Source organism: Megalops cyprinoides, chromosome 6, assembly GCF_013368585.1.
Source record: "Megalops cyprinoides isolate fMegCyp1 chromosome 6, fMegCyp1.pri, whole genome shotgun sequence".
Taxonomy (NCBI): domain Eukaryota; kingdom Metazoa; phylum Chordata; class Actinopteri; order Elopiformes; family Megalopidae; genus Megalops; species Megalops cyprinoides.
In genome coordinates, this window is record NC_050588.1 from 16448671 (window position 1) to 16474635 (window position 25965).

General features: G+C 43.5%; 1 protein-coding gene across 2 annotated transcripts in view; it reads left to right on the top strand.

Annotated features, from left to right (window-relative positions):
• Positions 1–25965, top strand: part of LOC118778820 (neuron navigator 1-like) — an 84951-nt gene that overhangs the window by 39542 nt on the left and 19444 nt on the right. For both annotated transcript variants that reach the window (XM_036530565.1, XM_036530566.1), the window contains 5 exons: positions 14696–14810; positions 17941–18247; positions 22839–23610; positions 24658–25035; positions 25855–25896. In XM_036530565.1, the coding sequence (XP_036386458.1) occupies positions 14696–14810; positions 17941–18247; positions 22839–23610; positions 24658–25035; positions 25855–25896 (1614 nt within the window). The remainder of the gene's footprint in view (positions 1–14695; positions 14811–17940; positions 18248–22838; positions 23611–24657; positions 25036–25854; positions 25897–25965) is intronic.

Genomic DNA, 25965 nt, shown 5'->3' on the forward strand with positions numbered 1-25965 from the left:
TCTTTCTTCAATATAGCAATACGTTCTCTAATTGTATGATATTGTGCGACGTTAAGTGTTTTTTAGGTATTAAGGATTAGCTATTAGTTATATTCTTGACGATACCGAATTGATAGCTTGTCTTAGTTGCGTGTTCATCACCGCTTGGTAATGACAAGGGTGAAGTGGAGTAGCGAATGAGAGGACCAATACATATACAATCGTTAGCATTTAATTTGTAAAACTTACAAATTTGTAATTATTTGCTTAATATTTTACAGAGGCACATAATCCATTTGGGGTGACTTGAAAATATCCATGCATTATGTTTTACAAGAACATTGAATAGATGTAACGCAGTCGTGCTGTCTTTTTTGAGTCTTCATTGATAAATCTGTGGACATGCTACTGTACACAGTAATTACAGGTAGAGGAGAATGAAAGACAGTAACGTTATTTAGAAGTGCGCAGTTCGCGGCACAGTGGATGTTGTTTGAAAGAAGCATGTTTGAATGGAAGGGGTGGGGCATATGAAATGGTTTAGGGGAGGGTGGGAGACTTTTTAGTCCCTGTTCAGGGGGGCTATACGCAGTGATATAATGAGATGTTAATTACCCACTTGACTTCAGAAGTTGAGCTGCTCGAAGTTTCATGTCATCCTTATGTGGTTAATTCCCTTTGTAATCAAAAGCTAACTCAGTTTTCCCTGACATAAATATATCTCTCCTTTGTAAGGGATTATGAAGATGCATGCCTTCTACTGGCTTGGGTGAAGGATATTCAAATAGCACCGCTGTATTTTAGCAAACGTCTATTTTTACTGAGTAAGAAAGCAAAAATCAGGCAGATTGAAGGGTGCGGTCCTCCAAAACAAACTACACTCAGGAGGTCCTGGAGAGTTGAAGACAATGGCACATGGTCAGGGCTGTGAAAGGGAGGCACCTACCACTCGCCACAGAGCATGATAACATGGGAGATTAGGCAAGCAGCCTTCAGTCACTCTGTTGATTCCTCCCCTGGGTTCTGTGAATGAACTGCGGGTTGTGGCAGTGCCTCAACGGCCGCAGCTGACCAACAGGGGACACATAAAGTGCCCCACCTCAGGAATGTGCCCCCAGAGTCACTGTGTGTGAAGTGTTTCTTATGGGTTCTCCTCCCTTCAGCCCATTACAGACATATTTAGGGTAGTGTGGTTAAGATTTGTGAAAAAAAAAAAAAAAAAAAACACATATGAAAAGCTATGGGGGAGGGAGCTGTGAATTCTGACTGACCTTGGAGTGTCTTGTGCTGTTTTATTGTTGTTTATTGTATTGGTCAGATGGCCCCTTAGCACTGTGAAACCACCAGTGATGCTGAACGCAAACGTTGCTGGGTAGGCGTAGAGTGTTCCCTCAGAGCTGCCAGTGTACGCTTTTATCCGTTTTCTTAAGCTGCAGCATGTCTTGTCAGCACTTAGCCTTCAGTAATTACATATAGGCAAATGTGAATGGGGCCATACTTATCATTGGATAAAGAGTTATCACTTTTTTTTTTTACAATTCTTTGTGAATTGAGATTTGGTGTCATGCACTGTCCTTAGACATATACAAATGTCTTGCCATTCAGCGTGTCTGTGGACTAAACTATGATTTTAGAAGAACTATGGAACAGATGTTTAAGGGTGTTGTAGTTGTGATAAATTCAAGAGAGTATGTTCTGGAATTGTGCGTACTTTTAATCATAGTCGAGACACAGGATTCCTTTCGTGACACCGTCCACATGGTCAAATTATGCATGCAATTATTCATGTTTTACATGAAGAGATTCTAGATACCTGCATACTGTCATTTATATTGTGAAAAAAGGCTGTTCTAGAAAGGGACATGTTTGTAAGTGGTTGTTAAGTGTTACTAGAGGCTTGTGTCACCCACTGCTTTATAGTCTGGTTTGGGACAGGTTTGTGCTGGGGGGGAGTTGTCAGGCCTTGTTAAAATTTACACAGGTCCTAGCAGCTCCTGTTGGTGAAATGGTCTGACAAAAGCCATTGCTGTTCATTTTCTTTTTTGTTTGGTTGTTTGGTACTAAAATGTGTCATAAGAACTGTTTGTCTTGCCTATCAGTGGGTGCAATCATGAAATCCTTCAATGAGTCTGATTGTTTCAGTGCAATCTGAACTTAGCATGTCTTACGCAAGATCAAAGCTTTGCCTGGAAAGCCTTTATCATCTGTGTGTAAAGGGAATGTTGGTGTAGTTTTGCTCTGTAGACTGCAGATGTTTGTGTTCACACTGTCAGAAGACAGCGATGTCTCAGGTTGTCATGGAGTCATGTCTGCAACCAAATGTTGCCCTGCACAATTTGACATCATCAGCACCTTTTACCCAGTTTTGTCCAAGGACCAACTTGGAGCCAGACTCCTAATCTTATTTTCTTCAGACTTGTGTGTGTGTGTGTTCACATACAGCGTTGCAGTATGAGTTTGAGTATGAGTTGAGTTTGAGTATGAGTTTGCATGTGACACTGCCTTCAGACCAAGAGATTGCACCTGTGGTAGGTTTAATTTTTACTTGAGAATCATCCATTTGCATGTCATCCATTTACAGTCAAAGCTGAATTCAATGATTTCACCAGTGTATGTAATCAATGTTTCTGTTGTCTTTTATATTCACTGTGTAGTGAATATCCTCTTCTATGTCTGCCCAGATTTCGGAATGTAAACAACAAAAAGTAGCTCAGGGGGATCTATAGGCAGATGTCCATTGCTAAAATGAGTGACTACTTATTTCTTATTTATTTAATACCTGAGAAAATGTGTCATACACCCTAGTATTGTGCGCTACAAGTTAAATATGATTGGCTAGATATTTAACCACTTTTAGTGGTGGAGAAAAACAACAATGCAAACAAACATGGCTTGGTGTTCTCACTCAATTTATCATGACAAATGGGGCATCACTCCTTTGCTATGTGATGCAGGGGGTTAATCAGATTGTGAAGCACGTTTTATATCAAAGCAACTTGCCTGTGTCCCTCTTTGAAGTGAACGATGGTTTGTTATTTGCAAACAGAAGACAGGAGACCTTTTGAATGTCCCTTCAAAGCAAATGTAGTCACAACCTTAGAAAAGATGCACTGGAGGCCAAGTTCCAAACACCCCTTTTCCTCTGGAGAGCTGAAATAAGATCACCACTGGTTTGAGCCAAAGCTAGCTGACTTTAGATACGGCAGTCGTGTTTTTAGCCACACTACACACACCTAGAGCGGTAGTTGTCACACCAAATAATGCTGGATGTACCTGCCCAGATTGAGACGACTGCCTGGACTTTATCTGCGGTCCCAATTTAAGCCTCTCCCACTTTTTAAGAACTGACACCAACAGAAGCAACTTTGTTTAGCGGCTAAGTGCCTCCACCCACAGCCCTGTTGTATGTAGCCAGCCCGTGTAATGTTAGCGGGTTGAGCCCACATGAATTAGTATAACAGAAACGATGAGGTGGAAAACCACACGCAACATGAGCCTAGCGGGTTCCTGGTTCCAGCTCTAGGATTTAAAAGAGGTATATTCTGAATGCAAGGTGATGCTTTAAGACATGTCTGGTAAAGAGTTTCCATCTGTCAGAGTATTATTCTTATTGGGGTCATAGCAAGTCATTAAACGAACAGGGTCCATTGCTGTGGCCTAAGAAAGATATTTCAAGGGAACCTATGCAATATGGGGCATCAGGGACACTATACCTTTTGGTCTCAGGTTCTCAGTCTATATCATGGAGAGTAGTACCTTTGTCATGGTTTGAGGAAAGTTGAAGAGGAACACCAGCTGCTAGTTAAATGCTTTCCAATTCCCCACCGGGAAGGCTTTTTTTTTTAAACAGAGGAGGTCCTGTGTTTTTATTAGGTGACTGCTCCATATGCTTATTAAACTTGACTACTAGCCAGATGATGGACTTCAAAGACAAGGGGCACTGCTCCATTTCTTCAAAGATGTCAAAGTATTACCTCTGAGCAGGACAAGTATCGCCTGCTGCCAATGTTCATTTTTCAAGTATTTATTTTTAGAATCACTTGAATGCTTACTGTACTGTTTGAATAGCCTCCTTGAATGCTTTGTACCAGTGTAAGCACTTTAGTTTAAAATTTGTATTTCCATTCAAGTTTTTCTTTTCTGGATTCACCTGAAGATAAGTTTTCGTTTACTACACATTTGGAAACACAAGGGATTTCCATTACTGCTTTTTAAGTAAAAAATGTGCAATGCAAGATTATAATACATCATTGTGATCATTGGTATGCACAGTGGTGCATGACTTATACATGCATTGATGAATCATGTCCCAAAACAGAGCCCTTTTTCTTGACTACCCATAATGCTGAGGGGCTTGTTTGTGCTCATCGCACATGCTATAACTGTCAGCCAGCATTTAAAAAATTTAAAAGCATATTGATGGTGAAACAACTTTCCCTGTCCTCCAAAATGTCTTGTACTTATTTCTGTCATTTCTAGCTTTACTTTCCCTAATTTCTTTCTCAGCTGTCTGTTATTATGTACAAAGTGAGTCATGCAGCTGTTTGAAGCAGCTGTATCGAAAGGCTGGCCCAGGCAAGAGGAGACCCCCAGACCACCTCTTTCCCTCACAGCTGCCTTTCAGGGGTGTGGACCATACAGGGGTCCCCCCTTCTCCTCTCTCTCCCCAGTTCAAACCACAACATTTTCTCAGAGTCAGAGATTCAAATGATAGCAAGCATGCATGCACAAATCATCCGTCATTCCATTGGCTGGAACACGGCCACAGAAAACAGGAACCTTGTGTTAGCCACACGTCCCCCCTCTGGTGATAGAGTTTCCCCCCACTTTCCCAGCCCCTTGTCATGGTTTTGGAGGTACTGTACAAGCTGAAAGGCAGACGCTCCAGGGGGGAAGTGTGTGGGGCCCCTCCGCTTCCCCGCTCCCTGGCGTGTGATTCTCCAGGCCTCATTGACAGGCTATTAAAGCTGGCCTCCCCTTCATCATTTAAGTGTGGCCCCTGATGAGGGCAGTTTGTTTGTGGACGTCGAGGCCCGCCTCAACACATCGCGCCCACGGGAGCGTCTCAGATTTCAGCCCTACTTGTATTGTGAGTGCTGGAGTGAATTAAGAGCACAGAAACCTCTGTGATTATAGGACAGCCTTTTTTTGCTGTGGAGAGCGTGGAAGAGCGACACAACATTAGTGCCCTGAATGCTGTTAGAACCTGGCGGCTCTGGAGGTTTCATTTAAGGTGACCTCTTTACACCTACTGCGGCCATTTCCTGCTAGAGAACTGTTTAATTGAATACTCTTTACCATGTATAATAAGCCTAATCTGCTAAAGCTATTCTGCCAATAACTTTTTTATCTTGTTGAGGAATTCAAAAGTGTTTCCTCTAATTGAGTAAAATGTGTGTGGCCGGTGGTTTCAGATGCCCGATTTGGTTCGACTAACATCCTTTGGGACACGAGGCAGGAAGTATGAGTTTTAACCCAAATGAATGGGTTTAACAGCCTGCGAAGTTTGCATGGTGTACCACCCAGCCTCGAAAGGCCACAAGGTTGAAGACACAGATTTTCATCCAGCCATATGCAGAACTCTGTAAAGCTTATATGTTAACCCTTGAGAGTATTACTGCATTGTTAAATGCTATACTAGACCCTGTATTGACATATCCTGTTCAGTATGTGAAGCTCAGATACACAGAATTGGGAATCTGCAGGCCATCTTGATGTGACAATATTGCTCACACAACCAACGTTTGAGGGAATTCATTTGGCGCTCCCAAATCATCGTTTACTGAGGACAGAACTGTTTGCAAATTTCTCTGAAGTGTGTTGTAGGTTAGTGGTGACAGCCAATAAAATTGTCACTTCTGAATAATAAAACTTTTAGCAGAATTAGTATGTGGTGTAATATATCTGATAGGTTTTGTTGTTTCATTAATGTGTTAGAAATTTATGAACATATTGTAAATCCATGTATACAGCAATGCTGGCCATAAGTCTAGGCTAATTTATTTGTTTTCTCAGTGGAATTTTCCATGAATAAAATGTCACTGTTTGTCTCATAATTTAAGATTAAAAAAAACTTACTTGACGGAAACTTACTGATTGGTCATCAGTTGCAGCCATATTTATAGAGAATGGTTCTGATGGCTCTGAAAACCACAATCATAGTCTTTTAATATTACTAAGTCATCAAGAAAAACAACATTTAAAAAAGACCCAAACTGCAGTCAGTGTTGTATATGCAGAGGTGTACTGTTATCTTGGAAGGGATTATTTACGTATGTATCATGGAACACTTTTTAGCAGTACATGCAACATTAAAAGATAATCCTGGGGAGCCTTTGAAAAGTGTTGGAAATGCTTCAGATGAAATTACTGAAGGTTTTATGCAGGACTAAGACATGCTGCAGAATCCCTTGGTACCAAAGAAATTGGCGTGCTTACTTTTGTAGATGTGCAGTTTTGTCAATAAGCTTATTGGAAGAAATGCTTATCTTGGAATGATGACATGGGATATTTTGAGGTACCTTCACCATTGCCTTTGCTGCAGCTCTGCAGCATTCATTTCACAAGGAGGCGAGGTATGCGTTTTACCCCTAATGTTGCGGAACAACCAAATTCCTCATGAAACACAACATCAGCAACAGTCTTTATCCCAGCATCTGAGCAAATATAATGAGCATAACTGGGTCATAGAATTTTTTTAATCACATGAAGGTTAAAATGGTCTTTATTGTCAATATCTGAGATGGCTTTCATATTTCTTATCCAACGTTTGGGGACAGGAGGAAAAAATCTTATAATGATGATAAGGACAAATATAAAGATGAAAGAGTTTTTTTTTAGGCTGTTGGGGGTGACTCTGTCCTGCAGTGTTGGGTTGCATGCCTTATGTGGTCAGAATATCTAGGATAGCGTGTGATAACAATAATCGTCATCATCGGCGCCGTCATTGTCATTATCATCATAATGCATTTATATTGTGTCTTTGACTGGTCTCAAAGCAGTTTACATTGAGGGAGAGGTAACAGCCGCCAACAATGTATTGCATCTACCTGAGTGACCACACCTTCTACCAGCACATGGAGAGTAAGTGGTTCATTTTGCCATTTTGAGAATGTAGCCAAAACACTCACTGTTTAGTGTAGAGAGAAGACTGGCCCTATCTGGCCTACCAAACATCACTTCTTGTAGCAGTCTGTTTTTTCCAGGAGGTGTCCCATCTGAGTACAAATCCAGCATAGTTTCAGCTGTCTAGCAGGAGTAAGCTACAGGGTGGTGCTACTGTTGACTCAAGAGCTGGCAGCCAGAGGTAGACCCTGTGTTTCATCGGAGTCAGCAGGAGCTGCGGTCAGTTTAAATTACACTTACGCTCAGAATCGGTTTAGCCGGGCTCCCCGGTACACAGTTTCTCATACGGTGCCATGCCAAGTAGTCACCTAATGGTTCTTAAACTTTCAACAGCGCTGAATTCTCAGTGTAATCAGCACTGTTGGAATGAGTTTCCCCAGCGGTGAGATGACAGTTGTGATTAAGAGAAGTGCCACTCAGATCGGCGTCAGGCACGGAGCGGTTCTGCCCTCTGTGGTTGGCTCCAGCTCCCAGTCTGTCTGAGGTCCTTCTGCAGCACCGTTACCACCACACATCACGCTCCAGTTGGAGCCCCCATCACTCAGTCGGGCGTAATCCTGCGGACAGACCGCATCACTACTAATTACAGAGCCATTACTTCACCCCCATAATTAATCCTCAGTAATTCCCTTTGAATAAGAAGATTACCTTGCTGTGGATGTTAACAAAAAAGTTTGCCCATTGTTAGACTGATCATAGCCTTCACATAGCCAAACAAATGTAAATCTGTTCTCACAAAGAAATCTACTCATTGTGAGTAAGGATCAGTTTAAGTGTCACTGCATGAGCAAATCTTTGATTTTTTAAAAGATAATTATTGTTTCAGGAATGATTGCCGGGGTGATCAAAAACAAAAGGTTAACAATCACATAAAATTGTTACATTATTGTCATTAAGCAGAGGCTCTTATCCAGAGTGCATAGTACATCTAATAAAATGGAATGAAAAGTTGAGCAAATGGGACAACAGTAATGACATATAAACAAATGACAAAATAAGGCTATCAACCTTCCCAGTGAAGTGCTTTGAATACAGCATCCATGTAACTATAGCACTGATATTTTCTGTATAAACGAACTCATCTAGAGCATTTATGAGGTCAGGCACTGATGTTGGATGAGAAGGCCTGGTTCGCAATCTCCGTTCCAGTTCATCCCAAAGGTCCTTGATGGGGTTGAGGTCAGGGCTCTGTGCGGGCCAGTCAAGTTCTTCCACACCGAACTCATCAAACCATGTCTTTATAGTCCTTGCTTTGTGCACTGGGGCACAGTCATGTCGGAATAGAAAACGGCCTTCCCCAAACTGTTGCCACAAAGTTGGAAGCATAGCATTGTCCAAAATGTCGAAACATAGCAAACATAACATAGCATCCAGGAATTATTGCAAGAAATATCCTGCATCACGGGTGTAAGGCATGTGAAGTTCACCTTTATCTATGTAAGATATATATTAAAATTATATATTAAAATTTAAAAAACAGATTATTACTAAATTCAATTTACACCTGGACTGATGTCTTCTTCCTACATGTATCACTGAGGTTAATAAAGTGATCAGTGATAACATGATGGTGCGACAGATTCTTTGTCTTTTATCTCAATGTGGAAAATAAAGCCCTTCCGTTTAGTTTTAATGCCTTCTTTTTTTCCATTGGAGGTAAATGGATCAAGCATAGTGATGACTCCGGTATATTGCATATGTAAGGGGTGACCACAAGTGCTGTCCTTGCGACATAAATCTTGGCTTTCAGACTTCAGTCCCATCAGCACGTCCGTTTCATTTCTTTCCCCTCTAAGCAGAATTGACACAAACACACACACACACAATAGACGGAGGACAGGACATGAGCAGCAGTCGGGATGATCCTGTGGTTTATAGCTGCCACTGACATGTGTGCCACGCACGCCAAGTGCCGTGGTTCATTTGGTACGTATAGCTCCTGAGGCTCCATCAGACAGTGGAAAGGTGGGGGTGGGCAGCGATGCCCAGCAGGACAGATGGACCACAATATGTGGCGCTAGACTGCCTCCCCGGCTCAGCCTCGGGGAACAGATTGCCCAGATATTAGATCACTCTGGACTCTACAGGATGCAAAAGCACTTGTATACATATGCAGAGTGCAAGTGCCAAAGGTACTAAAGTCTTCATAGACATAGACTAGTAAAGTCAGTTAAAGTGAGTGTTTTGTATGTATTTTTGTCAATGTATGAGTGCACAAACGAGTAGTGAGAAGCCAATGCCCACTTTTGTCATTGGGTGCCCTTGGGCTGGGCCCATGAATGTCTGGAGCAATGTCTGGGGGGCCTGTCCTGAGAGCTTCACAGGGCTGTGGCCTGCAACCCACCCAGTCTGTGAAGAACAAACCTGGTGAAGCTTTCTAGCTCAAAGGTTCAAGCCACGCACCAGGTAGGTTGTTCTTCCTGGGCTTTCTCAGAAAAGCCCAAGACTTTCCCAGTGGTGGATTTGCGTTGGGAACAACAGCAGGTGCATTTGAAGGTAGAAATAGCAGATGTGAATTTTCATTGGCTGGTGGTCAATCACCATGGAGACTGCTCTCCTCTGCACCTGCAGAGAGCATTTATTGGTCAAGGCAGTCGGGGCGTGAGGCTTTGTTCTCACAGATTAAGGCATTAGCTGGTCTGTTTGTTGAATTTCGTTCTTTAAAAATCATGATGGATGGCTGGGCACTGCACCTATAATTATCCTGGGATGAGATGTGGACAGGTGTGGGATTATTCATTTGGTTTGTTTGTTTGCTTGTTTTCTCCATGATTTAATTATATTAACGTGTTTGATTATGTGTCATCGTTATGATGTGACAGGATCACAGTCATCCAAAGACTCCAAAGTTCTACTCTATTGCTTTCTTTATAAGATGTCTTATTGAACCCGAAAGCCACCGTTATTCCAAGAATTATTCTGTCTTTAATTTTATCAGTTTCATAAATTTACATGGGCATATATGGACATGTTCCTTCCTTTAATTTTGAACTGCTTCTGGTGTACTGCTTGTCGCCAGTGGGACAGATCCCATGCGATAACGCTCTCTGTCTTTGGCTTAAAGCTGAATGGCTTCTGAGCAGCACATTCTGAACACGGCAGCTGTGTGACATGGCAGCCCAGCAGTTGCATAATTAAAGCTAATGTTTGGAAGGGTGTCACTGCAGTAATTGCTATGCAGGGACGAATCTTTGAATGTGTGGCACCGTTGTGACACACTGTGGACTGGGGAGGTAGCGTGTTGCTGTTGTGGAGTGATGGGCGGACATCCAAAGCCATCAAAACAAACGCGCAGCCCAGTGTGTCACAAAATTACCAGCGCTGTGCCAATTATCTGAGCAATGTTTATCTGAATTTTCTTTTCACTCAGTAACCTCAAGACATAAATGTGTGCATGGTCCTTTCGGGGCTCTTTTTGTTTGTCATTAACTTGCTTTTTCTCCCGTCGCAGTCTCTGACCGACTGGAGCTGTCAGCCGGCTCTCACTTGTCCCATATGATTTAGGAGTGTGTCACGTTAAAAAAAAACAAATAAATAAAAAGCCTTTCGCTTGCCATTTTTTCTCACCTAAGTTTTGCTGGTATAATTCCCTGTCCCATCTGTCTGCTGATTGTTGAGTTTGAAAGCACAAAGGGCAGATCAAGAGCAGTGGAGAAAGGAGAAAGAGAATGTGAACTGCAGAGTGACTCAGCACATCCCATTTTCAAACCCGCGCGTGTGATTTTCGCTGCGTTGACACTAGTTGATCTGTATGCATCCAATTGTTTTAGTCTTTTTGATATGTCAGATTGTTAGCAATGAATGAATATGCTACATTATAGTTCATTTGCATTTACATTTTCTTCCCAGCACAGACAGATAGGCATCGCCAAGCTCTCGCTCTCCTTTGATTTCTCCCCGGCTGAGAAATGAACGGTTGGAGATATTGGTGCCTTTTTTCTTAAACTTGTGCTCAAAAGGCTAGTGAGTGAATCAGCCCACTGGCAGCAGTGTTGTCTGATAACACTTTGTTATGAATCAGCTCATGCAAACTGCAGTATTGTCTATCGTCGGGGTGAATCTGAACACCTTGCGTGTTGCCATCCTCTCAGAAACCTGATTGTGGGCCAGGCCAGATTGGATTTGTCCATGGTAAGGTTTCTAAACGTGCACTGAATTAAGACACAGGACATCCTGTGAAATACTGTACAATCTACATAAAGGTTTGTTTGTATGGTACTGTTTATCATGACTGTCTATGTACTGCTGCCTTATGGATCATAGACCCCCATTTGTATTAAAGGCCTTTAATACAGTATATCATATAAACAGTCACAAATGAGGTTATCATAATTCCAGATCAAGCACATGCTAGAGTGAAGGCCTGTTTTCCTCATCCAGTCTAAACTGGAGATTCAATGACTTGCTGGGGTTTACTCTGCTATGAGATGCTGCAAAGTCCAATTAAAGCATCATGGCATTTTTACATTGCATAATGGGTGGTGATTCAGATGGGAACTTCACCAGTGGCAGGAGGACTGTACTTTGACCATAATTGCCAGGATGGTCAAAATGGGACAAAGCTATCACATGGAACCTCTCGATCAACAAAATTACCTTCTTGGTCTAACATTCCCGACATGCTCTGCAAAACAGGAAGACATAACTGAGTGGTTAGTCGAAAGCCTGTCACTCTGGGACTCTGACCAAGTCCCACACACCTGCACATGATTCCATACAGCTCCATAGCACCACTGAATCATAGGAAAGCATTGATGGGTTAGCTTCAAAGTGCCACAGTGTGAGTAGGTCATGTTTGAATTGTGCAATTCCAGTTTAACTACCATATCATGACTCATTTCAGCTTTTTTTTAATGCTGGTCTTACAGCTACCAGTGAGATGAGATTGTTTTTTTTTTTTGCTGTTGTATAGAGATTGCATCAGGTCTTCCTGAGGTTGTAAATCAAACAACCAATTTCTAAAAAGGGTCAAGCCACTCCTTTGCTGTGACTTTAAGAGAACTGTTAGAAGGTAGTGGTTTCATATTGCAAAAAGGAAATCACCTCATTCCATGGAGATAAAAGTAAAATGATAAAAATACTATAAATACTGACCAATGGTTATGGGCTACGATGAGCTGAATGACATACATGAAAATAAAAATGTTATCATATAATTACATATTGCTCCACACCATTTAGCAGAGGGTATGTTCTCTTGCCTTGTTATTTGAGGTTGCTCTCAAGCTGAGACTTGTTAAGGTGTGAGTCATGAGGGTGTACCATTTATTTTTGGGACTGCTGAAGTCCTGCAGAGAGGAGGTGGAAATATTATTTCAGATTGTCTTAGCTGTTTTTCTGCACGAGAGACAGCTCCAGCCCTGACCCTGATCATGCAGAAATGAGCTCAAGTTCAATTGCCAAGCTATGATAGGAACTCCCAACACATAATGCAAGATGGAACCAAAATGGACCCAGCTTCTTCTCACCACGAAAGCAACAAAGCACTGTCATTGGATGCTGATGAGGACAGACCAGTGAACCGTGAAGTAATGGAAGCGTTTTTTGTCCCACAGAGTTTACTTTCAGATTTTGATTTGGTGAGGAATTACAAGAGTTTATGAGATGAAACAGGGGAATAGTGTCATTGCATATCAGACGGGATTTCAAAGCTCAGATATGGTTTCACCCCTTTTCAAGGCAGAAGCAAACGTTGTAGTAATGAAATCAGCACAGTGAAGCATCCTGTGTATTTAAGCATGTTGATTGGCAGGAAATCAAACCCACATGAAAGTGAATTCGATTTGTTTGCCTGATGTTTGGCAGCACCTCTGTGTGAGGCATTGCTGGTGGCTTTCCTCATCATGCAGTGACAATCAGACTCATAATGCCTCTGTCTGTGCCAACAGAATGCCTCACCCACTTCACATCAAGATTAAAGCCCTCCTCACACCACACCCAGAAACATTAACGCAAACCCCTCTTTAATCTTTTAGTGTATTATACATTTTAAATGTCTTCTGTTTTTTCAAGGCCATGTATCCATCACCGTTCTTTTGACAAACCACTTCAGGCGTCAGTGTGACCTGCGCAGTCACCCACCCGAACATCTCCCCATCAGCTAAGACGCTGTGTGCTAGCGTCTGTCCCAAGAGGACGAAGCCTGGCGGAAAAGGCAGGCTGCGGTCCCCAAGGGTGGCTGTCACCACGATTTCCTCTACCCGGCTTTCTGGGCTCACGCAAGTCGGGTCTCTGACCAACTGGAGCTGTCAGCCGGCTCTCACTTGTCCCATATGATTTAGGAGTGTGTCACGTTAAAAAAAAACAAATAAATAAAAAACACAAAAGCATCCCTGTCGCTGAAAGTCTTTCTGTTACCTTCTGCGTGCCAACACGCCAGCCTGACAGCACCATTCTTTTGAACAAGTTTTAGGTGTTGTACGAAGGACTAGTACTGTGGTCACGCCGATGACTGAAAGTACCAGCAGATGTAAGCTTACCGGACGCTCCATCGTATCCCACGGTGCTCCGAGGCAGAGATGCCAAGCTCCCTTCGCAATAGTCTGGCACTCTTTACTAAAACAGACGGGCGAGCACGAACTTGAGGTAGACTGACCCTTTCCCAACCCTGTTTCCATCCTTCTGCTTCATGCTGCCTAATTATTGTCAGGTTGGTGTCACTTTAGAAAGTCTACTTGCCATATTACTGCGTATTCTTTTTGTGTGACTCAAGAATGCAAAAAAGTGGCATGGTTAAATGTAGATGGAGGTATTTTAGTTTTTTTTTTGTAGCCATGCATTTGACATGAGCCTTAACAGTGCAGAAATGGTTGGACTTTGTGAAAATAGTGCATTCACCAGCTGATGATGGCAGGCTGGCAAGGTGGTGCTATTGATTTTTGCAGAGGATGTGAGATGGAGGTGAATGGTATCACCTCAGGATGTAGTGTGTGGGCAGGTCGTCCGGTTTGTCGTGCGAGAATCTCACACTGTGCATCCTGGAGCAGCGGGATCCATATGTGCAGTGAAATATGAGCTGGCTTGTGATTTGTGCATGTCATCCGCTGTAAGATGAAGTGTATGCCAGATCTGCTCTACAAATAGAACCCCCTGGGAATGTGCTTGATGTGCAACTGTACCTTTGATGTATGGCATTGTAGATGGTGTTAGGCAATATTCAATGACTATCTCAAATAGAAATTTCCTTCGTAAGAGGAAAATAAATGCAACCTTGCCTGATCACTTTGAGCTTAGTGTGGCACTCAAGAACTAAGTTTGCCTTTCGAGTGTTGCCTTTCGAATTAAATTGCATCATGTATAATTCAACAAACTGATTGCCAACAAACTGGCTGTCAATGTACTTCTACTTGTAGCTAGTGGTCAAAGCATAAAAAGTTTATTTGATTGAAGAAGGAAATTTTCTCCCTGTGTTTTACTTGTGGCCTCAGCTGGCAGTATGTACCCTTCGTCTGTAGCACAGAAGGGTTTACAAAAGTCCAGGGAAGGTGATGTGAAGGTGTGGTGAAGGTCCCCCCTCTTCCGTGCTGCTGGGTGTTTGGCTTTCCCACAATGCACTTTTATGACCTCTCCCCCTCCCTTCTGTCTCCTCTAGCTGGGACGAGAGCAGCTCCATCAGCAGCGGCCTAAGTGACGGCTCGGACAACCTCAGCTCAGAGGACTTCAACGCCAGCTCCTCCCTCAACTCTCTGCCCACCACGCCCAGTGCGGTGAGTGACAGTGGGTCCGTCATGCATTGTACCGACAGCTCAGAAAATATGATTATGGAGATAAAAAGGCTTAGTATGTATTCACTGTGTTTAGTATGAGTTTAAAGGCCAAACTTATACCTTAGTCTCTCACACTATAGTGTCACCCCTAACTATTCTTACTGCAAAACTACAAGAGTTGTTGACTCCCCTTACCAACCCCACTGGTGCAGACATGGGTTTAACCAGAGAGGCATCTGTGCTTGTCAAACATCAGTGAGGCTAGATAAACAATGTGCTTCCTCTCACCTCTTGGGAGCATAGGGTGGACCTGATGATTTAAACAGCTGTACAATTTAAGCAGTGTTCGATGCTTTCTGTTCATGTATTCACAATCTCCTACACTTATTCTCTGCTGCATTATTACACTCGAAACATCTTGAATGATTCTCTGTTTTATAAGAAGCCATCTTTTATAAAGATGTTATTAGTTTTTATTAGATTTTTAAGACATAGTTAATGGTATTACAGGCTGCAATGCCCAGTAATGTCAGTGTTATGATTGTCCATTTAAGTTTAAAACCCTGCCTTATGTCGTCTTGTAATCCTAGCCTTTTCTGAAGCATTGGTGCTTTGAACAGGGCAGACTGTGTGAATTGTATGATTGGTGTAGAATCAGGTGGTTAAGTGGTCAAATGGATTTTCATGGACAATGTCCAGTGAGGACTGAGACAGCCCCCCCCCCCCCCACACACTGCCCCGGGTGTTAATATTATTGTTAATATTTTACTCACTGTATTGAAAACAGCCGTGTTTGTCTGCAGCTGTGGCCACAAGCCAACAATTGTCTGCACAGCGCTCATCTCATTCTACAGAAGTGTAATTAGGGAAATCTGACAGTTGTTCTAATTGAAACACCTCTCTGCATTACACAAGCAGGTTAGGGTATGCTCTGCTTCCATCAGGGAGACAGTGTCGGACCTTTGATCGACCTGTCCCTTTCTGGTGCTGTAGGAAACAATTAATGCTGTCTGCCTGAGAGGAGGCGCAGTGCTGCCATGGTAACCTCTTTTCCGGTGATGAAGGAGGCTGAGATTTGGCATTTCTGGTGGGGGCGGCTCTTGTAAGTGTCATCTGCAGCTCTGCACCGGATTACTGGGATAATGATGCAAGTCAGCAAAACCTGCCCCCACCTCCTTCTGCCCCCTTTTGTTGGACCTGTCCCACCCATCCCTCTCACCTGCTGAGAGCATAAGCACACTCCATCTGCGGATTACATCCTTAATTATCTTTCACAAGTGAATGTTACTTGGCATATATCACTTTGGACATTGCTCAGACACATATAAGCCAGCCATTTTTAAAACTTGTGGGCTGCGCAGATCAGTAACAGAGTGGGACGTTTCTAGAGTGGACTGGCACACACAGGTGGATGGCACGCTGAAAGGACCTGGAACTGTGCCCAAGTGTAGGATATGATGAATGCGATTTGCAGAGCACGACACAAAGAATAGCTGTGCCGACACAGGACATTACAGGTCTGCAGCTGCGCTGGCCGTGCATCATTTGGATATCCTGCTGCTATTCCTGCTGTCCCTGAAGAAACAAAGACCATCCCAAAATAATGTTGAAGGAAATGTCACTTAAGAAAATTATCAATGGTCAGAAAAAAAATGTATTTAAGGACAAACCATGCTGTATCTGTTCCGATCTGCAGGATTGGGCAGGACATTCCGGAATGAATATCGTCATTTCCCCGGGGCTGTTGGTTTTAATAAACAAGGCATTTACCATATAATTCAGGGATCTGGTTTTGTGATACCGGGGATCTACAAAGGTAAACACCACTCACAGAATGGGTATTCAACTGGTGCCTTTGGCAAGAAGTGTCACTGGTTTTATTGAAGGCAACCCAGATTTAGTCCTCAAACTTCCACCCTTTAAACATATCCTTTTACTTGCTGTTCAAAATATCTCTTCATTAAATCACAACATCACGTCATATAAAATAAAATAAAACTTCATATTTCATTTTCTATTAGTCAGATTTCTCTGTGGTCTGTTTTCATTCAAGGCCTATTATATTTGTGAAGAGCTTGTGAGAAACAGTTTTCCCCTTGATGAAAGTCAAAGCTCACACAGTCTTTTGTGGGTAGTGCACTGATGAGACATTGCTGTAACACTGAGTTTCTACTTCTATTTTTGTTGGCCCTTTTTGAATGATTTCATCAATAACACATTTTGCTGAGAACAAAGACGATTAGTTTGAGCTTCTCCACATTTCTGTGCTGTAAGTGTTTCTCAATAGAGTATAGTGTGCTTATTACTTGCTGATTACTGACTTAAAAAGATGGATGGCAAGCTCTCTGTTGATCTTGTTGATCTTTATCACAGTTAGTGCAATGATCTTTGATTAAAGACAGTTACCCACAGAGCTGTTCGTATGAGGAGGGGCATTTTAGAGACACTAAACAGCATTTGTGTCTTGGTTCTGATCATTTTACGGTCACAGAAGCAAAACCTCATCTCGGAAATTTGTGCAGAAAGAGACCCTGTGGCTGGGAGAAATTAGTCTTGCTGCCATCGCTGGTAGTGCGCATGGTCTGCAGCAGGATTTGAACTGCAGACATCACCATCTGCAGAGAACACAAAGAAATACTATTAGCGTGCTGAGCTGCAGATCAAGGTCACCAGCTAAGCGAACCTATAACACTTTTTTGTATGAGTGACTGAGTGATGTCACCCATCTGTAGTGGACACTCATGTAGGTACTCATGTACTTCTGCTGCAGAATTCTGCTACACTCTGCTGCTTGGATTCCAGATGTGCTCTTTTATCTTAGTTCTTATATGAACAGGTCTGGAGTCTGTCCTGTGCTTTGTGCTCATATCCTGTGTTGGCTGGAATTCCAGCCAGCTATTTCTCAGACTTACTCATGAATGAGGAAATTACAAAAATTCACTTTCATTTGTGGTGGTGTGTGTGTAACTACAACCGAAATGGTTCTAACCTGTTCGCAAGAGTGTGCAGGGCTGAAGATCACAGCATTCCTCTGTGAATGTGTCACCAGAGTAAGTGTCTGGTTTGACATGCACTTGTCATATATGTAACATGTCAAACCAGACACTTATTCTGGGCTTTGTGTTCCCAGCTGCGCACGGATGCCGAGAAGCGCTCCCTGGCTGAGAGCGGCCTGTCCTGGTACAGCGAGGATGGCAGGCCCCACCGTAAGACGGAGGGGGGCGGGTACGACACGGGCAGCCTGAAGACGGACTCCTCGAGCAAGTGGAGGAAGTCCCGCCCTCAGGAGGGTGGTGGTGATGACGCAGCTGGAAAGGCAGAGCTGAAGAAGCCGCAGAGCCTAGGGCAACCGGGCACCTTCAAAAAGAGCCGCAACCCCCCTGTAGGCGTCACCTCGCCCATCACCCACACCTCCCAGAGCCTGCTGAAAGTGGCAGGTAAGGGTTAATGAAGCACGCATGCGCGCACACACACACACACACACACACACACACGCACACACACACACACACGCATGCAGAAACAAACTGTATTTGCAGCCTTTCTTGTCTTCAGACAGTGCAAGGGAACATTGTATATGATCTGTAAAGGAAGTGAGGTATGTCAGGTAGTTCTGACATTCAGCTGATAGGGAGTAAATGGCAAAACACGACAGACAAATCTATTAGTATGAACTGTCAGTGAAACTGATATGTGTGACTGGTTGGAATGGTGGCATTGAGATTAGGTGTGGCTGTAGCACAACAGTTCACTGGGCATGGGCCCTGTAGAATCACTGTCAAATTTAAACACCCAATTGTCCTATCACCACCTTTCATGAGCTTCCCAGCAGAAAAAGAAATGTGTTTATTGTCAAAATCCAGGCTTTGCTTTCCCATAGATTATGGGAATTTTGGCAGGGCATTTTTAGCCCTGAAATGAAGGCCTTTGAGTGGGGGAATAAAAAACATGTTTGTTTGCCTGTTTTCCTGAATTGCCAACATCATCCTTAACCTCACAGACGATCATTTTAGATACAATCTGAACAGTTGAAACCCACAATGCCCACATTTTGGAGGTTTATTTTTTATTTTTTGCCACTGCACCACATGGGTCATGAGCATACATTTGAAAAAGCAGTCCATTGGCCAAAACTCTGATTGTTATCAAATGGAATGTATTATAATGGACCCATGCAGATGTCTGCTTTCAATGAGGATGAGCAGTGAGTGCTTGAAAATTGAATATTGATGGAAAGCACAGACTGTCTGGGCCAATTATTCATCTAAAACGGCCGTTCCATCTTCAGAGAGATGTTCTCCATCTCCACATCGCCCACATGGACCCCCCCTCTATGATTCCTTAGCAAAAATGAACAAAACATGAAGAAAGAAAAGGTTTTTAGAGGCTTATAATCTGACCATCATGCTCATTTATGGCTGCATGCCTTATGCATCTCTCCCTTTCCATCATGTTTATGTGAACCCCTCAGTCAGAGCAAATGCACAAAAATGCCATTTAAATGCCACAAGAAATCAGAATGGTCCATGAAACACCAATTAGCACACGTGAAACCCGGCATTAAACGGGTTGGGCTGCGCTGCAGTCACACTGTGTAGTATTTTTAGGTTGGCCTGCAGGAAGCGACCTTTCAGATTTTCCTGTGCTTTGGTTGTTTGATTTTGCACCCAAGTGTACCCTTGTATACAGACACATTTTACTGTGAGCACCTGCAGCAAAATCATCTGCAGAAGTATGAATATTCCATGGTAGTCCAAAAAGCTATATACACTTTAAATAATGGTCTCCATTATTTGAATGTTTCACAAGAATACAGGAGAGGGTCCTGGTGAAATTGTCGTAGATCTAAAAATCTGTATGATTGTGATGGCTGTGTGACATATATGGGGGCCTTATAAAACATATGTTGGATGACTGTGAGTGGGATGCAGAAGGCTTATTTGGGTGGGCCTCCAGCCAATGCAGAGCAGAAAACCTCAAAAATGAAAATGAAATACTCCGTCAGTCCAGACCGGGAAGTGTTCATTATGCTGTCTGCGAGCCTCAAAACCAAAAAAAGACTGAGGAGACACCAAATGCCGTTTTGGTCACCGATGAAAGCCTGTGTCAGCAGGTTTGCTCTACAAGCGATCATTCTGCCCTCGAAAGCGAGATTTTCTGTATGAGTCCGCCATTGACGAATGTCGACGTATTCAGTGCGTCACCTGGGGTTCAGTTGGGATGTAATGCCAAAAGTTTGTTTTCAGCGGGTTTGAATTTGGATTGAGTGATAATGTTATATTCCAATCATGGTCTGTGATCTGAGTCATGTTGTTATTTCTTTCTGCCCAGTCTACACAATTGTAGAATTACAGTGATAAAACAAACAGCAGGCTCCTCTATAGACAGAAATCATTTGGCTGATTCAGTCTCAGTACCAGAAGGGTTCAAGAAGACTCATCTGTAACTGTGAAAGTCATTGATAATCATTACCTGCTGGTGGCCAGCAGCTATGTCTCTCCTTTAGTTTCTGCTTCCCTTCTCTTCCCCCATCTCTCTCACTGTATTTCTCCATCTCCATCTCTCTCCTCTGATAATTATTTTCATTCTGTTTCACCCGTTTCTTTTCCTGTTCTCCCTCTGCCTCTCCTTCTCTCTTCCATCATTGTTTCTCACTCTTTCCATCAGTCTTTCCTCTGTCTGCCTTGCTAATATCCCTCACCCCTTTTCTCTATCCCTCTGAAGCTGTTTCTTTTTCCTTTTTTCATTTTCCTCCCCTCTGTTCCCTCTCACTTTTCAAATAACGATTGATTTTTTTTATTTCATACTTTGATGAATAATATGGACTGCTTAGAAAAGATGTGGTGGGGGGAATCTGCATTGCTGTACAGCAGAAGACAATATGTTATTTATTTTGTAAAATGTGTCGCCAGCTTTGTTGGTAATTTTACGTAAGTAAAGTGTTTGATGTAAAAAAAAAAACATAAATGAATCACTTTGATTTATAGCTGATAGCAGTTTGTGTTGTTAAATTGTAGTGGTTGTTTGAGAACCACCCAACAAATGTGCAGCTAAAATTCAGTTAAAATCTCATCAGTTTTAAGGAAATCGTTAAAAATGTCACCCTTTTTTTTCTCACTCCCTCTCGTTTATGGTCTCCTTCCCCATTTCACTATTCCCCTTCTCTGTTTCTTTTCTCTGCTTCACCTCTATCCCTTTCTCTGTTTCACCCTCTCTTCCCCTCTCCAGATTAGAGGCAATGCTGCAGTAGTTCCTCCCTGCTGCAGCTCTCTTTGTTACACAGCCCTGACATGCTGAGTCTCTGGCCCAGTTCCCGATCCTGGCTGTATGACAGATCAGTGCTATAAAAGTGTCACATCACTCGCTTCACTGTAATGAGCAATGGGCTAGCTGGAATGTGCTTTAATGATGGTCGATGGATGAAAAGACTGTGTCTTCCGTGGCTTTTGGAAAATCATGGTTATCCTTGACAAAGCTCTTTCAGTGCTGACTTTCGAGTTCTGTAACAAACTAGAGTATGCAGCAGGAGCCTTTGTTTGAAATGAAAGCTGCTCTTCTAAAGGGGTTGCATTATTTCAGCCTTGGAGATGGACTGTAAATGGTTAGGATTTTATAAGCCAATGTCTTTTAATAGGGCATGATTAAATTTGTCTAATATGGGGTAAATGTTTTGTAATGTTTTAAGGATAAAGACAAATATTGTGATGTTGCCCTGACATGTATAACCCCATGTGAGTCATGATGCCCACTGTGAATATGTAAATATCTCTGAGTGAACACAGATGTAATGTGCATATATGTCAGCTGATTTCCGTTTCTATAACTTGATTGCATACCGATGCTCATATGGGACCATGCTGTTGCTTTTATGCAGTGAAACTACAGCTTCAGTTTGTGGTATATGGCTGTAACTGTTACTGACAGAGTTCAGTTGAGTAATTTTAGGGAGGATATAATATGTATGTGTATAGAGCCTTGCAAAAGTATTCAGACCCTTAGCTAATTCTCACATTTTACTGAATACTTTAAAGTTTGATTCATTATTCATAAGCACTGAAACTCAAAATTAATTATTTAAAGGTGACATTGGTTTTATGTTAGAAAATATTTTTAAGAAAAATAAAAAACTGAAATATGTTTGCAAAAGTATCAAACCCCACACATGAATAGTTGGTAGAGCCACCTTTTGCTGCAATAACAGCTTTAAGTCTTTTGGCTAAGTATCTAGCAGCTTTACACACTGTTTGGGAGTGATGTTTGCCAGTTCTTCTTGTTCAGGTTGGTTTGATGATGCTTGTGGACTGCACTTTTATAATAGTGCCACAGATTCTCAATGAGATTGAGATTTGTATTAGAACATTTACCATTTTGTTATTGAACCACACCAGTGTTGCTTTGGCCTTGTGCTTATGTTCATTGTCCTTCTGAAAGGTGACGTTTCTCCCAGGTTTCAGTTTTTTAGTGGACTGCAGCACGTTATCTTGCAGTATCTTCTTTCAGTTTTAACAAGATGCCCAGTCCATGTGGCTGCAAAAGCATCCCCACAGCATGATGCTGCCACCAGCATACTTCTCTGTGGGGATGGTGTTACCTGGGGCATACGCAGTGTTACATTTGCGCCACGCATTAGTGCTTTGAATTTTGGACAAAAAGCTCTGTCTTGGTCTCATCTTACCAAAAAACATTTTCCCACATCTTAGCTGGGTCACTCTAACATAAAACCATATTTTCTAACATAAACCAATGTCACCTTTAAATAATTAATTTTGAGTTTTAGTGTTTTAAATAAAATGTCACACTGAATGAAATTTCAGTGTATCATTCGTAATTCAGTAAAATGTGAGAATTTTTCAAGGGTTTGAATACTTGCAAAACAAAAATCAAAGCTTCCTTTCCAGCATCATTTTACTTTAGATTAGCACTCCAAGTTCCAAAGGCCTGACAGAGAGATCCCCGTCAATCCAAATGACCACAGTTGTGTATGGAAAGAGTGAGCTATCCTGTGTCGTCTCCCTCTGTGTGTTTCAGCACAAAAGAGCGACCAGAAGCCAGTGGACAAGAGCCGGGTGGCGGTGAAAGCTTCGGGCCTTCAGCGCTCCTGCTCAGATGCTGGGAGGGACAGAGGCAAGCCCCCTTCGGGCCTCGTCCGGCCCACCACCGGAGGCTCCTTCGGCTACAAAAAGCCACCCCCTGCCACCGGCACAGCCACGGTGATGACGGCAGGAGGCGCCACCATCTCCAGCGGTTCTGCCACCGTTGGCAAGACTCCCAAGTCGTCCAGCATCCCCGTGAAGCCGTTGAGTGCAGGAGGCAGTGGTGGAGGGGGAGTGGGAGGGGGAGGGCGGAAGAACAGCCTGGACGTTTCCAACCTCGAGCAAGGCTTCCTCTCCCCCAACGCCCGCAGCAGCATCCAGTACCGCAGCCTTCCCCGCCCCGCCAAGTCCAGCGCCATGAGCCTCACCAGCCGGCCCGCCAGCCGGCCCGTCAGCAGCAACATCGACGCCGCCCTGCTCAGCCTCAAGCCCGCCCCCACCCCCAGCCCCGCCCTCAGCCCCACCCCCGGCAGCAGCGGCAGGCTGAAAGAGCCCTCCAGCAGCAAGGCCAACCGTGCCAGCGTGGGCCCGGTCAACCAGACCGACCGTGAGAAGGAGAAGGCCAAGGCCAAGGCCGTGGCGTCTGACTCTGAGTACGGACCCCTGAAGCCCCCCCTCACCCCCGGGGAGGCCAGCTCCAAACTACAGGGCCTGCGCCAGTCTAGTGGGAGCAAGTACTCAGACCTGTCCTCGCCCATCACTCACAGGTACCTGCCCTGTCCTGTGCCATGCTGTTCTGTCCCATCTCAGAGCTGTATCGTCACCATCTCACACCAGCTCTCTCTTCTCATCACCTTCTGCTTTCTCATTGCTCATTTATCAGCTTCCTGTGTTTGGAATCTGTGCCTACTGGATTCAGATCTTTTCATCTGGGATGCATGACCTGGTATTAGTCATAGTCTGTCATTTTGTCTGTTTGTCTCTCTCATTTCCTGTCCATATCTTCCCTCTGTCACTGTATCATTTAGTTTCTCTCCAGTCTGTAGTATTGAAGAGTGGCCTTTCTCATAATGATATGAGATGATGATATAATGATAATGATTATTTGGGTGGAATGATTGTATATATACAGTAATAATATTTAATTTCTCTCATTAACTCTTTGTTTTGCATTTTGAAAATCACACTTGGTGATGCCACTATTTCTGGTGTAACTATGAAATTGAGTGCTAATTGATGTTTTTGATAGATAGGTATTGGTATTGATACATACCTGGCATAGGTATAGGTATTGATAAGTATCTGGCATCACTTTATTGCAGTTCCAGGGTACTTTGGCGTTTTCTGTTGGTATAATGTAGTACTGAATTATAATGCATGTTAGTATTCACCACATGTCATGCCTGAATGTTGACACCTACATAAGGAAGTAGATTTTCATTGTTCTTTGACAAAGGTGGAAAAATTGTCATATAGTACACAGATCTCTTTCTGTCAACCCCCAAAATGCACAGGTCTTTGTATGTTTGTTTGCAGTGTGTGGAGTTTAGGCCATAGCGGTAAAAGAAATGTAGGCTAAATTTAGTTTGGTGTCAGGATACTTAAAGTTCTACTTTACTTTTCTCATTATCATTGTGTTGCATGCAGATGGAGCTGAATTCCCTTCAAATATAGTGTTATTTAGTAAGAAGGGCCATCTGGTCGTGTGTAGCATTTTGTTGCCATTTCTTATTCATAACTCCCAGAGCCCCGGGCGGCCACAGTCCTTAGCCTGTCACAGCTTTTGACATTGGGCTCGGATGTCTGATTCATAGGGCGTTTGGCAGCAAGTCTCTGGGGCGGCCGCCCAGCCTGGCTCACTTAGACAAGGTGAGCTCCAACAGCCTGGACTCCTGCTTGGGCCTCCAAGATCTCCCGCCCAAAGTGCCCCCCTACTCCAAGCTCCAGGACCTGGCGGGGTCAAGCGCCACCCCCCGCCTGACGCCCAGCCCCGCGCCTGTCCTCCACATCGACTCCCCGGACTGCTTTTCCGGCTCTCCCCTGCTCTACCCGAGGCTGGCGGGGCTCCACCGCAGCATGGAGTCCCTGCCCCTCCACCTCAGCCTGCCGCCAGGCCCCGGGGAGCGTGAGGAGGAGAGGGGCAGGGGGACCTGGGGAGCAGGCAGCAGGGCCTCCATCACACTCCCAGACAGGTACAACCCTGCCAACAAACTGAGAATTGCACAATAGTCAATGCTGGATCCGCCAGTGTGATCTCGCTCCCCCTGCTGGCCTCTGCAAGTAATGACCCTGGCCACTCCACTCCCTGCAGACCCCACTCTGCAGGGTAGGGCCCCCATGATTCATTTCAGCAGAAAGAATGGCCTGTGCTTCTAGGAGAGGGAAGGAGGCTTCAAAGCATTCATTTGGTTTGATTTTTGATGCATTTTTTATGCCTGTACAGACAGCCCTACAAGAACACTTTATCATCCAGTTGATGCAACAGCCTCATTAAAATTAATGTCTGTATCCGCCATGTGGTGATTGCGTGCCAACAATTTAAACTATGGTCATTTTGCATGCTGGTGCTACAAAATTTTAGATTTACTCAACAGCCATTGTAAAACTTCAAAAATTGATCCACACGTCATCCGACATCCCACATTCCCCATAGTTTTAGGGGTGCGAGTAGACCAATGTAGCACTGGAAGTGCCTTGAGACTCATATCCCAAGCTTTCCTGTACCCCCTGCCAAGCACTGCTGTGAGAGCAATCCTCTTATCCCTTTGCCGTATTTCAGCTATGTTTACACTGCTTGATGTTGAAGAGGTCTCACCGAGATCTCTGAAGTCCAGAGATAAGAGATGAGTGCAGACACCCCCTGCTGGCCAGATCAGAAATTGATATTGGCTGCAAACCAAATCTGGCTGTAATAATCGCTTTTACTCCATGTGGTGCACAAGGTTTGAATGAGTGGTCTTTATCTTAATTTGTTCAACCATTTTATAGCGTCAATTTTATTTTGTTCCTAGTTCACAAAGGGATCGGAACACCCTACCCAAGAAAGGATTGAGGTAACCTGTCTTTGTTACCTGTAACATTTACGGTGACTTTTACCGCATCATCATAATGGTTTCAGTTAA